The sequence below is a fragment of the Schistocerca nitens genome, chromosome 4 (genome assembly GCF_023898315.1).
Source record: "Schistocerca nitens isolate TAMUIC-IGC-003100 chromosome 4, iqSchNite1.1, whole genome shotgun sequence".
NCBI classification, from domain to species: Eukaryota; Metazoa; Arthropoda; class Insecta; order Orthoptera; family Acrididae; genus Schistocerca; species Schistocerca nitens.
Window position 1 is genome coordinate 742,883,395 of NC_064617.1, and position 15,327 is coordinate 742,898,721.

At 43.7% G+C, this 15,327-nt stretch overlaps 1 protein-coding gene across 1 annotated transcript in view; it reads right to left on the bottom strand.

Annotated features, from left to right (window-relative positions):
- LOC126252543 (ATP-dependent translocase ABCB1-like) overlaps positions 1-15,327 on the bottom strand; it is a 305,981-nt gene that overhangs the window by 207,407 nt on the left and 83,247 nt on the right. Inside the window, exon 8 of the mRNA XM_049953441.1 lies at positions 2,514-2,810. Coding sequence (XP_049809398.1) covers positions 2,514-2,810 — 297 coding nt within the window. The remainder of the gene's footprint in view (positions 1-2,513; positions 2,811-15,327) is intronic.

Below are 15,327 nucleotides of genomic sequence, written 5' to 3' on the forward strand. Positions count from 1 at the left end.
ATAGTGATAATGTTTAAATTAGGCTGGCTATTTTCAGTCATTTATTAACTAGCGGAAAAATGGTCCTATCAGAGCACAAAAAAATTTTAATATGTTCCTGCTTATTTAAAAGGCTTTGGAAAGTGGAGTACCAGCTGCCTCAGTACCTTTAAAAATTTTCCCAAAGAAATTTGCATGCGAACATATTCGTGCTTTGTTTCACATGTAACTCATCTCAAACTACCACAAACCCCTAACTGTAACTCACTCAGACCCATCCACTTCCAGCTGCCCTTTCTCACTCACTCATTCAGCTTATTGCCTTTATCTCTTTGTGGCTCCCTGTAATTATCTGCCGAGCGGTCTAGGGCGCTGCAGTCATGGACTGTGCGGCTGGTCCCGGCGGAGGTTCGAGTCCTCCCTCGGGCATGGGTGTGTGTGTTTGTTCTTAGGATAATTTAGGTTAAGTAGTGTGTAAGCTTAGGGACTGATGACCTTAGCAGTTAAGTCCCATAAGATTTCCCACACATTTTTTTGTAATTATCTCCTGAGTTACAGCCACAGTCCCCTTCGTTCCGTCCTACTACTACAATCTCCTCTCATTGTCACTGTCTCCGTTTTGCTCTCTGTTACTGTTAACATCTCATTCCTTCCTCCCTACTGCTGCTGCCTCTTCTCATTGTCCCTATCTCTCTCTTCCTCTTTCTCACTGTCATATACTGTGTCTCTCATTATCACTACCTGTCACCCATTTACACTTTCCCTTTCTCTTCATTCGTCGCCTTCTGGCACTGTCTCCTTCACTCTGTTTCCTAACGTTGTTCTGTCACTGTCAACTATGTTCCACTACCACTGTGTCCCTCTCTTTCTCTGACACTGCCATTGTCCCCTTCTTCTCTCAACCACTGTCTACTGTCTTCCATTATTTATTACTTTCCCGTCTCTTTGCCATTGCCACTGTCTCCTTCTCTCCCAGCACAAAAAATTAAACGGGAATATGATCACTGTCTCCCTCTCTCTAGGCATAAAAAACGAGAATATGATCACTGTCTCCCTCTCCCTAGGCATACAAAACGGGAATATGACCGCATGACAAAATTTGTGGAAAGTTTTAAAGGTACTGAGGAACGTGGAATGAGGTAACTGGTACCCCACTTTCCAATCATAGTCTTTTAAATTTACTGGTAAATATTCCGCATTTTTTGTTTTACGATAGGAGTGTTTTTTCGCTGGTTCCCTTCTTTTCCTTGCTGCACCAGAGAATGCAACTCATATGAAAAGAAACGTGTTGGTCAGTAAAATGTAGGTACTTTACTTATGTGAAACTGAAATAATTCAAAACTAAATTTATACCTCAGACCGGATTTTACGTGCAAAAAAAATTCTGCATGTGCTTCAGTACTACAACATGATGGCAACGAAGACACTTTACAGCATATTTCTTCGCGCTATGTCACTTTATAAACTACGTTTCCGCCTCACTCCGGATTCTATATGCGTACAAGAAGGATAACTTTGACCCTCTGTATCTCGGAAACGGACAAAAAGATGAAGACACTTTTCAAGGTTGTTCGAGATCGGGATCTTGGGAACACGTAAAAATTAGTCATTTGCTGTGTCTTGGAACAGTCGGCTGGGTTTTGGTCCGCTGGTGACGGTGAAATTACAGTAAAAATTATTTTTCCACAGCTTTACGAGGAACCGTCCATGAACTAATGGTGTCACCATAAGTCTGATCACATTAAATTTTAAAAAATTCTCCATTTGCCTAAGCAGGAGGATGTGTGCAATGTTCATACTTTGACACTGTACTGTAGGATATTGACAATAAGACGATCCTTCTGTTGAGTACATAAATGGTCCCTAGCACAGAAGCTATCCAAAGCACTTGACCCTATCTTTCTACCAGCAATAGAATCCGCGGTATGAGCACCGGAAAATCCCGTTTTTACGTCTGGCGTTTTGAAACATATTAGATACCCATGGTGTCTCACGCAAATCCCCGATATACTTGGAACGTACTTCTTCAGGGCGCTGACGGGCTTTAACCACATTTCACAACTGTTCACGTTTCGTTCCTTAAGTAACTTGTTATGGGCTATCGGATTTACCATAATGTAAATATTTTCCCAGATTAATTGATAAATGTTTTCGTTCGTTCCTGTCGTTAACTCCCCTCTCATTGATGGTACTGTGGGAAATATCAGTTCTCTTTGTAACTAGGATATCTAAAGTATTTCTTTCGGGTATGGGTTGTCGGACCATTAGTGCATGACGCTTGTCACACCAAATTTCAAAATCACTTCGCAAATCAATCATATCATCGAATGTGCATTTTCACAATATTTAACGACTTGCAACTTTCAATGAATAGGAAAAGGAGGGAAGGAAATGACGGAGTTTAAAACCTCGTCGATAATAATGACGTTCGTCACGGCGATATTGAATATGCAGCAGGGGAATAACGGGTAGCATACGCCCATCTACTGTCACCGTTCCATGAGCGCTGTCTGGGCAGGCAGTGTGTGCCTTACCTCTTGTCCTCCTTGTCCTGTCCGCCGAAGGCGATGACGGTGCGGATGGCGCTGAGCACCTCTTCCGCGATGGCTCCAGCCTTTCCGTAAGCGAGGAGCTCCTTCTGGACGAGACGCGACGACAGCACCTCTGTGGTGACGATGGAGGCGACGGTCAGGGGGAAGCAGACGAGGCACACCAGCGCCAGCTCCCAGCCACGAGCCAGGGCCATCAGCACGTCGCCGATCACGTTCACCAGGTACATCACGAACATGGCCACCTTCTCCCCGATGCCGTCCTCCAGTTTAGTCAGGTCCCTGCCGGCATCGTTGGGCTCGTAGTCATAGTGCTTACAAAACATTACGTAAATGGGATGAAATGTGTCAATATACGAGGTGTGGCTAGAAAAAAACCGGACTAGTACTGGTGAAACAATAAAACGAATGCAATAAGGCTGAAAGTCGCGTGGCCTGTCACGTGACTCTCGCTCCGCCTACTGCTCGAGTTTCATCTGCCTCCTGCACTCAGTCTGCCCGTGGCGTCTGTTTTAAGTAGTTGACGTTTTGTCTGTGCGTCGGAAAATGTTGAGTGTACAGAAAGAACAGCGTGTTAACATCTAATTTTGTTTCAAAGTAGGAAAATCTGCAAGTGAAACGTTTGTAATGTTACAACAAGTGTACGGCGATGATTGTTTATCGCGAACACAAGTGTTTGAGTGGTTTAAACGATTTAAAGATGGCCGCGAAGACACCAGTGATGACACTCGCACTGGCAGACCATTGTCAGCAAAAACTGATGCAAACATTGAAAAAATCGGTAAACTTGTTCGACACTTTCCTTGTCAACTCCTGTTAACTCAGACACTGCTCTGATTGTTAAACGGCGATCTTGTCGAACAAGTTTACCGATTTTTTCAATGTTTGCATCAGTTTTTGCTGACAATGGTCTGCCAGTGCGAGTGTCATCACTGGTGTCTTCGCGGCCATCTTTAAATCGTTTAAACCACTCAAACACTTGTGTTCGCGATAAACAATCATCGCCGTACACTTGTTGTAACATTACAAACGTTTCACTTGCAGATTTTCCTACTTTGAAACAAAATTAGATGTTAACATGCTGTTCTTTCTGTACACTCAACATTTTCCGACGCACAGACAAAACGTCACCTACTTAAAACAGACGCCACGGGCAGACTGAGTGCAGGAGGCAGATGAAACTCGAGCAGTAGGCGGAGCGAGAGTCGCGTGACAGGCCACGCGACTTTCAGCCTTATTGCATTCGTTTTATTGTTTCACCAGTACTAGTCCGGTTTTTTTCTAGCCACACCTCGTATACCGATAAGCCTAAACTTGCCTAATTGCGTGTTTCTCCACCTTCGGAGCTCAACACACCGGCGATTCAGCGGCGATTAGACAAATCCTTGTTAGTTTTTCGGAAGTATGTGACGTCAGATGTCTAAGAACAGGGGGAAAATGGTTTGCGGGCTCAGAACAGGCGCCCGGTAGCATTTCAGTTGTGCTACGTCAGAGACTTTGATGGCAACGACGTCATCCTGAATTCACTATCACCCTCCTAAAATCTCTGTAGCAGGTGTCTGAACTTCTGACAAGGACAGTTAGATTGCTGGAAGATGCCATCGCCATCCGGGAACACATCAACTATCAGAGGATGGAAGTGATGCGCAATAACGTTCAAACAATCCTCAGCTGTTACGGTGCCTTCGATCATTGTCACAGGTCCCATGGAAGCCCACGTGAACGCCCCACCCCGCTCCCCATGTAATACTGCACCCATTAGCCATCACGTGTCGCGCAGAGTTTGTTTTGAGCTATCGTTTGCCCGAACAATGGCGTACCAGGGCACGACAGTCGAAATGGTGTATCAAGAAATGTGGTTCATTAGATCAGGTGACAGGTTTCCAATGATCCAGGGTTCAAACTCAATGACTCTGCTCCCATCTATGACAATGTCTTCGGGCCAACGTGGGAACACGTTAGGGTTGTCTCCTGCAGATGTCGTTGTTAGCTGGGCCATCTCCTGGATGGTTAAGCTGCCTGTGAGACAAGGTGTCCTTCCTCTGTGCACATAGACCCCATTTGTTGCGGTTTGTCTCGCATGTGTATTTCTACAGTGCAATTGAGTGTAATGGGTGTGTGTATAGTCTAGTGTTATGTTTATGTTGTGTGAAGATGAGAAGGGAGCAAGTGAAACCCAGTGCCAGCACATAGCCTACTCCTCGCGAACAGCACAAAGTGAGCAGCTGAGACTAACGTACCCACGGCGACGTAGTAGGGTAATATTTGTGAATGTAAAATAGTAATGATTGTTCACACTACTCTTCTTGCTGCTGCATATCAGAAAAATAAATGACTAAAGATAACCATTTTTGCTTCCACCAGAGATCATCTCTTGAGTCCTCACGTGCATCAGCACGAATAAAAGTTAAATAACACTATTCATAGGGCCTCCATATTTTTGCTTGCATTTTAAAATATTGGTTATGCATTGTCGAGGGTCCAACCAACGCATCCGTCGCATTAACGCAAAATGAAATCAGTTACAAGTTTATTAAATTTGCAGTATTTATGTTCACTGTCCACACCAATTTAATCTTTTTTGCAAATAAGTTTATTGCAGAAAAAACAAACGATATATCTTTTCACACTTTCCACAATACATTTCACACCAATTTAATCTTTTTTGCAAATGAGTTTATTGCAGAAAAAACAAACGATATATCTTTTCACACCTTCCACAATACATTTATATTAATATAATATTTGTCGCTGCAAGAATCTAAGTAATTTGACCAGCATTATGGACTCGCTTATCCTTTAGACAATTTACAAAAATTGTTTAATGTGCTTCAGCATCTTGGGAGTTAATGTTCCGTGACCGCAAACTATCGATATTTTAACTGTAGATCACAATTAAATTTAAATGCAGAGCAGTTCACGGAAATTTAGACTAATTCGCCTAACCCAAATTTATTCAGGGTCCTCATGATAAAAAATGTTTCAAAGCCTTTCCAGTCGACACATACAAAACATTTAGAAGTCGTAACAAACGAGGTCACGTAGTGCCAATTTTTCTACGTTTACACAAGATAAAAATGTTTCCGAGTTCCTCACGATCATCACACACGAAAGTTTTACAAGTCCACTGCCATATACTTAAAAAATATTTCTGGTGCACACACGAGGCGACGTCCAGCCATACACACTTTCTATTTGGTCACTGCAACTGCCTGCTGAAGTGCAAGTCCCCATGTGAAAATGGCCGCCGTTACTTATATCCCCGCACTGATATTACTCAAGCTCATGTATTCCTGTCTTCCGAAAGCATACATACACTACAAACCTAATAACGTAGATACAATTTATACATAAATGTGGACACGAATTTCATCAGATTTTCAGGGCCGATCGTTGTCTTCGTGTAACTTTAATGGTTTTCTCACAAATAGTGTTTCTGTTTGTACGGAAGCTATTTGAGTCTTTATATCACCAGTAAATCTTAAACAATTAAATCAGTTACAGTCATACATCTCTAACTATCTCTACTTACTAATGTTGCTGCCATTTTCACTACTTCAAGTTCTGTACAGGGTATACATACTAGCCACTAATTTGAAGTACAGAAATTCGTTAGAACAGTTAGATAAAGCACTCATGAGACCTAACCTTTTTATATGAATCACTGAAGGTGTTTGTGAGTTTATAATTTCTAAATATCAGTTTATATACAAAGTAGTGGCTAGAATGTATATTCTGAGCATGAAAAAGTGAATTTTCTAGTAAATAAAAACTCGAAGTAGTGGAAGTAGCAGCAACATTAGTACGTAGAGCCAGATAGAGGTGTATGACTGTAATACTCAATAACTCGTTAACTATACCTCGTAGCAAAGGGGCGTCTTCACTCATGAACTTGCCTAATTTTTGTCTTTAAAGCCATGTGACTGATGGCTGTGTTTCCGTTCAGTATTTATTTAGAGTTTTCCTTTCTTCATATTTTCTTTATTCATTTAGTTCAGTCATTGGGGCTAATCTCCCCAGGTTCATTCAGATCGTCGAGATTTTCTTACCATGTGATCTGTGTCTATAGCTAGTTGAGCAAGAGCCGAATTTCTCATACTTTGAGCTTCGCCAATCATCACGGGTGACAGGTGCCACCATCTACTGACAAAGCAGCAGAGCTCGTCTGGCTTGGTATCCCCTCCCCCTTGTTGTGAAAACACATTCTCTTATCTGTCGCTTCCTGAGCTGCTAGCTTTACAACAGAACACGCGTGTACTGTCTTATCAGTTATTTAATTTTTCTGTAGGCATTTCCGGGATGTAGTGCCATACGATGGTCAGATTACCATCGACAATGTTACATGCCCTCGCTTCATAAGACACTGACGACAGCTTTGTATTTTAATTCAACACTTTGGCGCAAGGACTGGTTATTAGGAACCTTACGCAATAAAACCTGCTCCCCTTGCCAGCCAACTACTGGTGTGGAAATTACAATGACAACCCAAAAATTAAAAAAGGGAAACATGTATCTTCTTCAGGATTCCGAAATTCGTGATCCAATGTTGCTGTTGCAGATGAGACTGCTAATATAATATGGCCGGGGGAGCTGTGGTGCTCGAATGGTGAGTGAAATCAGACATTAACCAAGTAAACGAACGATGTTTCGTACCTGGAAACATGTGCCAGTGTGCGTGGAAAATGAAAGTTGATGGTGACAGGGCCTGTTATGACAATGACAGCCAATTTCTTCCTTCAAGACAAAAAGGAATTAAAGAGATTAGCTGCCAGCGGTAATTCATTAATATCAATGGGGAAAGTTCAAAAGTTATGCGGGACTAGGATTCAAATCCAGGTGTCTTGTTTACTAGATAGATGAGCTGATAGTACGCCCTTTGCACATTGGTGACAACCTAGCATGCCTCTCAAGACACAGAGGAATTAGACGTTGGCTACGAGTTGGTGTTGCTTTAAAGCAATGAGGAAAGTCGAAAATTTGTACTGAGCCAGGATTCGAACCCAGGTCTTATGCTAACTAGGGCGATGCCCTGACCACTGTGCCATCTAGACACTGTGGTCATCGCAGTCGCACGGACTACCCTAGAACGACTCCCGTCAGCCCCAAATCCTCAACTTAAAAATGGTTCGAATGGCTCTGAGCACTATGGGACTTAACATCTGAGGTCATCAGTCCCCTAGAACTTAGAACTACTTAAACCTAACTAGCCTAAGGACATCACACACATCCATGCCCGAGGCAGGGTTCGAATCCGCGACCGTAGCGGTCTTGCGGTTGCAGACTGAAGCGCCTAGAACCGCTGGGACACATCGGCCGGCTTCTCAACTTATCCACACACCGCTAATGCAATACCCCTTGCCCATTATCCCCATTACACGAGGCATTTCGGACCTGGTGTACAGGCGCAATGAGGAGATCATTGGCCTTCCTCGTTATAATTATACATATTTGGAGTATAAGTACTTCCTTGTCCATGACCAAATTGTTTTATGATCTGAACGAATGAATTTATGTGTGAGAATGCCCTATAACTGACACTTTCTGTGGCGCGGACTTGGCATTAGATTAACGTTGTGCAACTTTACTCAGACTGTAACATTGCTCGGAGACGGAAGCGTGTAGATCTGCCACAAATCACCACTTAGCCTACTTTGCAGAGAGATCAAACATCCGAACTCCATATTCAATGATGAGGCCTGAACATCCAACACCTTGTCGCCTACCTGTGGTTTCATCGTCCTGACCACATCCGATAGATGCTCACGACGACAGGACGAAAAAAACGGAGCAACTTCACCGCTTCCAAGATGCTCCTCCACAGACCAGGGTCATAACCATCTATCCTTTATCATTGTGGCTAACGCCTATGGTTCAAATGGTTCGAATGGCTCTGAGCACTATGGGACTCAACTTCTGAGGTCATTAGTCCCCTAGAACTTAGAACTAGTTAAACCTAACTAACCTAAGGACATCACAAACATCCATGCCCGTGGCAGGATTCGAACCTGCGACCGTAGCGGTCTTGCGGTTCCAGACTGCAGCGCCTTTAACCGCACGGCAACTTTGGCCGGCTAACGCCTATGGGTTTCCCCGTTTTGTAACCCGTATCGTCACAATAATGGTTTCCGATTAGTCTCTCTTTCATCCATATACGTTCCTCACGTGTCCGTCGCGCAACAAGGTGGCCGTCAGTGTCGCGATGTGCAATGGTCATAGCGTCTTGGCTGGTCAGTGTACGTGCAAACTAGTCTAAGTGGAAATGTTACAAATTTCAGAAACAGCTATGTAACACCGAGCAAACTACTCCTAAGCAGATTTATCTGCTGCCGCCAATTGAAAATTCTACTATGTTCGTGAAATTTTAGCCTCTTTATTTGAGGCCTGATTTTGCCCACTCCATAAATCTTCCGACGAGGAAGGAACATAATAAATATCTAGCAGTGTTCCTGCATAGTTACTTCCATAATTTTACAAATTCTAGGACTCAAGGACTGTCGTAAGGTTTTACCACATTTGTCGTCCTTTTTGGATAAAATGGCTTTCTGTTTAAGGAGACAATGATTGACTGGATTTTGATTTACTTTTGATACGATCATTTTCTGTGACACAATAATAACCGTTTCGGCCTATAATGGCCATCTTCAGATCTTGTGGGTGGCACATGTTAACAAATGAACATGAGTTGACAATGTATGAACATTTGTTAAGCGATTGCCGCACATCGCACCTAAAGAAGGCTATTGCAGGCAGAAACCGGTTATGGTAGAGTCATACAAAAGCGATTGTTTCAAAGATAAACAGCACTTTATTCCTCATCCTCTACAACAAATGGTTCAAATGGCTCTGAGCACTATGGGACTTGAATTCTGAGGTCATCAGTCCCCTAGAACTTAGAACTACTTAAACCTAACTAACCTAAGGACATCGCACACAGCCATGCCGGAGGCAGGATTCGAACCTGCGACCGTAGCGGTCTTGCGGTTCCAGACTGCAGCGCCTTTAACCGCACGGCCACTTCGGCCGGCAAAGTCGTCATTCACTAGATTTCCTTTCTTGATACCTACTCATCTCAACTTACTGGAACCAAAAACAGTCTGTTGCGTTTCTTGTACTCACACTGCTGCTTTTAGTGTCAGCAATTATCAGTGCGTTAGATATTTTGGGCTGCAGTAACAAGCCCCGAATTTAACATGTTTTCTGTAAGAAACGATATGTGATGGCTAAAAGCTGATGAAACTTGCATGCGACATCTTTTTGCAGATGCTGGAGTGAAATCTAACAGTAGGAGGACCCACGACCAAAATTTTTGAATTATAGCAATCCGCGAAACCATTTGAAATCGATAGATTCGAAGACCGTAAACCAAATAATATTAATCTCAGATGTTTTCGCTTCACGTCTGACCGCATTTTCAAAAATTACAACCAATTTTACCGAACTGTACCACAGCAATTTGTCTGATTTTTGGAATCTAGTTGAATGATTGGTTTAAGATATCAAAAACATGTTTTTAAGTCGCCTGTAGTGAAAACCTGGGGCACCATTTAAAAAAAAAAATGAAACATAATCGTTGTAAACCGTCAGAAAATATGCTTTACTAGTAAATTTGAAGCAGTTAACGGCCGAAAATTATTTTTCAGAGGAACATATGAGCACCTTACATTCTGAGACCGCTATGTAAACGTTAAAAATTTTACCGATCGGTAACAAAGCATTGCGCCAGCATTGCACAGAGGCAGAAAAAATTTATATCGCACAAATTTAGTGCACCATCTTGCTAATCAGACAACTTTCCAATACTACATCTACATCTACATTTATACTCCGCAAGCCACCCAACGATGTGTGGCGGAGGGCACTTTACGTGCCACTGTCATTACCTCCCTTTCCTGTTCCAGTCGCGTACGGTTCGCGGGAAGAACGACTGTCTGAAAGCCTCCGTGCGCGCTCTAATCTCTCTAATTTTACATTCGTGATCTCCTCGGGAGGTATAAGCAGGGGGAAGCAATATATTCGATACCTCATCCAGAAACGCACCCTCTCGAAACCTGGTGAGCAAGCTACACCGCGATGCAGAGCGCCTCTCTTGCAGAGTCTGCCACTTGAGTTTATTAAACATCTCCGTAACGCTATCACGGTTACCAAATAACCCTGTGACGAAACGCGCCGCTCTTCTTTGGATCTTCTCTATCTCCTCCGTCAACCCGATCTGGTACGGATCCCACACTGATGAGCAATACTCAAGTATAGGTCGAACGAGTGTTTTGTAAGCCACCTCCTTTGTTGATGGACTACATTTTCTAAGCACTCTCCCAATGAATCTCAACCTGGTACCCGCCTTACCAACAATTAATTTTATATGATCATTCCACTTCAAATCGTTCCGCACGCATACTCCCAGATATTTTACAGAAGTAACTGCTACCAGTGTTTGTTCCGCTATCATATAATCATACAATAAAGGATCCTTCTTTCTATGTATTCGCAATACATTACATTTGTCTATGTTAAGGGACAGTTGCCACTCCCTGCACCAAGTGCCTATCCGCTGCAGATCTTCCTGCATTTCGCTACAATTTTCTAATGCTGCAACTTCTCTGTATACTACAGCATCATCCGCGAAAAGCCGCATGGAACTTCCGACACTATCTACTAGGTCATTTATATATATTGTGAAAGGCAATGGTCCAATAACACTCCCCTGTGGCACGCCAGAGGTTACTTTAACGTCTGTAGACCTCTCTCCATTGATAACAACATGCTGTGTTCTGTTTGCTAAAAACTCTTCAATCCAGCCACACAGCTGGTCTGATATTCCGTAGGCTCTTACTTTGTTTATCAGGCGACAGTGCGGAACTGTATCGAACGCCTTCCGGAAGTCAAGAAAAATAGCATCTACCTGGGAGCCTGTATCTAATATTTTCTGGGTCTCATGAACAAATAACGCGAGTTGGGTCTCACACGATCGCTGTTTCCGGAATCCATGTTGATTCCTACATAGTAGATTCTGGGTTTCCAAAAACGACATGATACTCGAGCAAAAAGCATGTTCTAAAATTCTACAACAGATCGACGTCAGAGATATAGGTCTATAGTTTTGCGCATCTGCTCGACGACCCTTCTTGAAGACTGGGACTACCTGCGCTCTCTTCCAATCATTTGGAACCCTCCGTTCGTCTAGAGACTTGCGGTACACGGCTGTTAGAAGGGGGGCAAGTTCTTTCGCGTACTCTGTGTAGAATCGAATTGGTATCCCGTCAGGTCCAGTGGACTTTCCTCTGTTGAGTGATTCCAGTTGCTTTTCTATTCCTTGGACACTTATTTCGATGTCAGCCATTTTTTCGTTTGTGCGAGGATTTAGAGAAGGAACTGCAGTGCGGTCTTCCTCTGTGAAACAGCTTTGGAAAAAGGTGTTTAGTATTTCAGCTTTACGCGTGTCATCCTCTGTTTCAATACCATCATCATCCCGGAGTGTCTGGATATGCTGTTTCGAGCCACTTACTGATTTAACGTAAGACCAGAACTTCCTAGGATTTTCTGTCAAGTCGGTACATAGAATTTTACTTTCGAATTCACTGAACGCTTCTCGCATAGCCCTCCTTACGCTAACTTTGACATCGCTTAGCTTCTGTTTGTCTGAGAGGTTTTGGCTGCGTTTAAACTTGGAGTGAAGCTCTCTTTGCTTTCGCAGTAGTTTCCTAACTTCGTTGTTGTACCACGGTGGGTTTTTCCCGTCCCTCACAGTTTTACTCGGCACGTGCCTGTCTAAAACGCATTTTACGATTGCCTTGAACTTTTTCCATAAACACTCAACATTGTCAGTGTCGGAACAGAAATTTTCGTTTTGATCTGTTAGGTAGTCTGAAATCTGCCTTCTATTACTCTTGCTAAACAGATAAACCTTCCTCCCTTTTTTTATATTCCTATTAACTTCCATATTCAGGGATGCTGCAACGGCCTTATGATCACTGATTCCCTGTTCAGCACTTACAGAGTCGAAAAGTTCGGGTCTGTTTGTTATCAGTAGGTCCAAGATGTTATCTCCACGAGTCGGTTCTCTGTTTAATTGCTCGAGGTAATTTTCGGATAGTGTACTCAGTATAATGTCACTCGATGCTCTGTCCCTACCACCCGTCCTAAACATCTGAGTGTCCCAGTCTATATCTGGTAAATTGAAATCTCCACCTAAGACTATAACATGCTGAGGAAATTTATGTGAAATGTATTCCAAATTTTCTCTCAGTTGTTCTGCCACTAACGCTGCTGAGTCGGGAGGTCGGTAAAAGGAGACAATTATTAACGTAGCTCGGTTGTTGAGTGTAGCCTCCACCCATAATAATTCACAGGAACTATCCACTTCTACTTCACTACAGGATAAACTACTACTAACAGCGACGAACACTCCACCACCGGTTGCATGCAATCTATCCTTCCTAAACACGGTCTGTACCTTTGTAAAAATTTCGGCAGAATTTATCTCTGGCTTAAGCCAGCTTTCTGTACCTATAACGATTTCAGCTTCGGTGCTTTCTATCAGCGCTTGAAGTTCCGGTACTTTACCAACGCAGCTTCGACAGTTGACAATTACAATACCGATTGCTGTTTGGTCCCCGCATGTCCTGACTTTGACCCGCACCTGTTGAGGCTGTTGCCCTTTCTGTACTTGCCCAAGGCCATCTAACCTAAAAAACCGCCCAGCCCACGCCACACAACCCCTGCTACCCGTGTAGCCGCTTGTTGCGTGTAGTGGACTCCTGACCTATCCAGCGGAACCCGAAACCCCACCACCCTATGGCGCAAGTCGAGGAATCTGCAGCCCACATGGTCGCAGAACCGTCTCAGCCTCTGATTCAGACCCTCCACTCGGCTCTGTACCAAAGGTCCGCAGTCAGTCCTGTCGACGATGCTGCAGATGGTGAGCTCTGCTTTCATCCCGCTAGCGAGACTGGCAGTCTTCACCAAATCAGATAGCCGCCGGAAGCCAGAGAGGATTTCCTCCGATCCATAGCGACACACATCATTGGTGCCGACATGAGCGACCACCTGCAGATGGGTGCACCCTGTACCCTTCATGGCATCCGGAAGGACCCTTTCCACATCTGGAATGACTCCTCCCGGTATGCACACGGAGTGCACATTGGTTTTCTTCCCCTCTATTGCTGCCATTTCCCTAAGGGGCCCCATTACGCGCCTGACGTTGGAGCTCCCAACTACCAGTCAGCCCACCCTCTGCGACCGCCCGGATCTTGCAGACTGAGGGGCAACCTCTGGAACAGGACAAGCAGCCATGTCAGGCCGAAGATCAGTATCAGCCTGAGACAGAGCCTGAAACCGGTTCGTCAGACAAACTGGAGAGGCCTTCCGTTCAGCCCTCTGGAATGTCTTTCGCCCCCTGCCACACCTTGAGACGACCTCCCACTCTACCACAGGTGAGGGATCAGCCTCAATGCGGGCAGTATCCCGGGCAACCACAGTCGTAGTCCGATCGGGGGATGCGTGGGACGAGCTGGCCGTCCCCGACAAACCCCCATCCGGACCCCCACAGTGATGCCCATTGGCAACAGCCTCAAGCTGTGTGACCGAAGCCAACACTGCCTGAAGCTGGGAGCGAAGGGATGCCAACTCAGCCTGCATCCGAACACAGCAGTTGCAGTCCCTATCCATGCTAAAAACTGTTTTGCAAAGAACGTCTGAACTAATCTACAGAGAGCGCAAACAAATCGACAAAATTTAAACGGTTATTAAAATACAAGATTGCCTAGTAAATGCAGTAATGCTGCTACTTGCGCACTGCTGACACACTGCCCGACAGCGGAAGGAGACTACGCGATTTTACACTATTCAGGTACTAAAACGCGATGCTACAACTCTCAAATTCTATAATACGCCCGAAATTTATGAATTAAACAATGCAAGTACCAAAAACACGCAAAGAAATTAAGAATTAAACTATGTAAGAAATGAGTGAGCTAGGAGTATACGACTTGCTGCTGCAGCTGCTTATCCAACGGCGGCAGGGAGCACACTGACTGTGACCAACCGACACTGGCCGTTCAAAACAAAAGCAGAAGACAAACGACTACGCGAATTTACACTATTCAGGTACTAAAACGCGATGCTACAACTCTCAAATACTATAATACGCCCGAAATTTATGTATCAAACAATGCAAGTACCAAAAACACGCAAAGAAATACTATGTAACAAATGAGTGAGCTAGGAGTATACGACTTGCTGCTGCAGCTGCTTATCCAACGGCGGCGGGGAGCACTCGAATTCATTACAAGGTCGCACTGAGGCTTATGAAAATCCATGTGGAACGGCATTGAATAAGCACCAGCCTTCAAATTCTGATATGACTAATGAAGCGCTTACTCGAAACCATCGTAGTGATGAATTTCCTAAATGAATCACACAAAAATAAAGTGGGATAAAGTCAAAAAAGAATTTATTTAAAGGAAAAATACAAACTTTTCAATCACTGTCTGACTCATAAGTATTATCATCATCACCAAAATCACTCTACAGGTCACTACCAATATTTTCAGTGTCTTGAAAACAAATAGAATTACTCAAAAATTATCCATTTCTTTACAAAAATCTTACAGTGAGATTCATGTCAGCTATACTTTTCGTGCATGCTTGCTACCCGAGAATCACGAAAAATCGTAATGTCTCTTGTTGTCACATCATCAAAAATCTGTTTTGTCTAGATCCGTTAGATTTTTCGTATGAGCGTTGCTCCATATATACGAAATATATTTTGTTTTCAATAAACGCTATTCCAGTCCTATTTTAC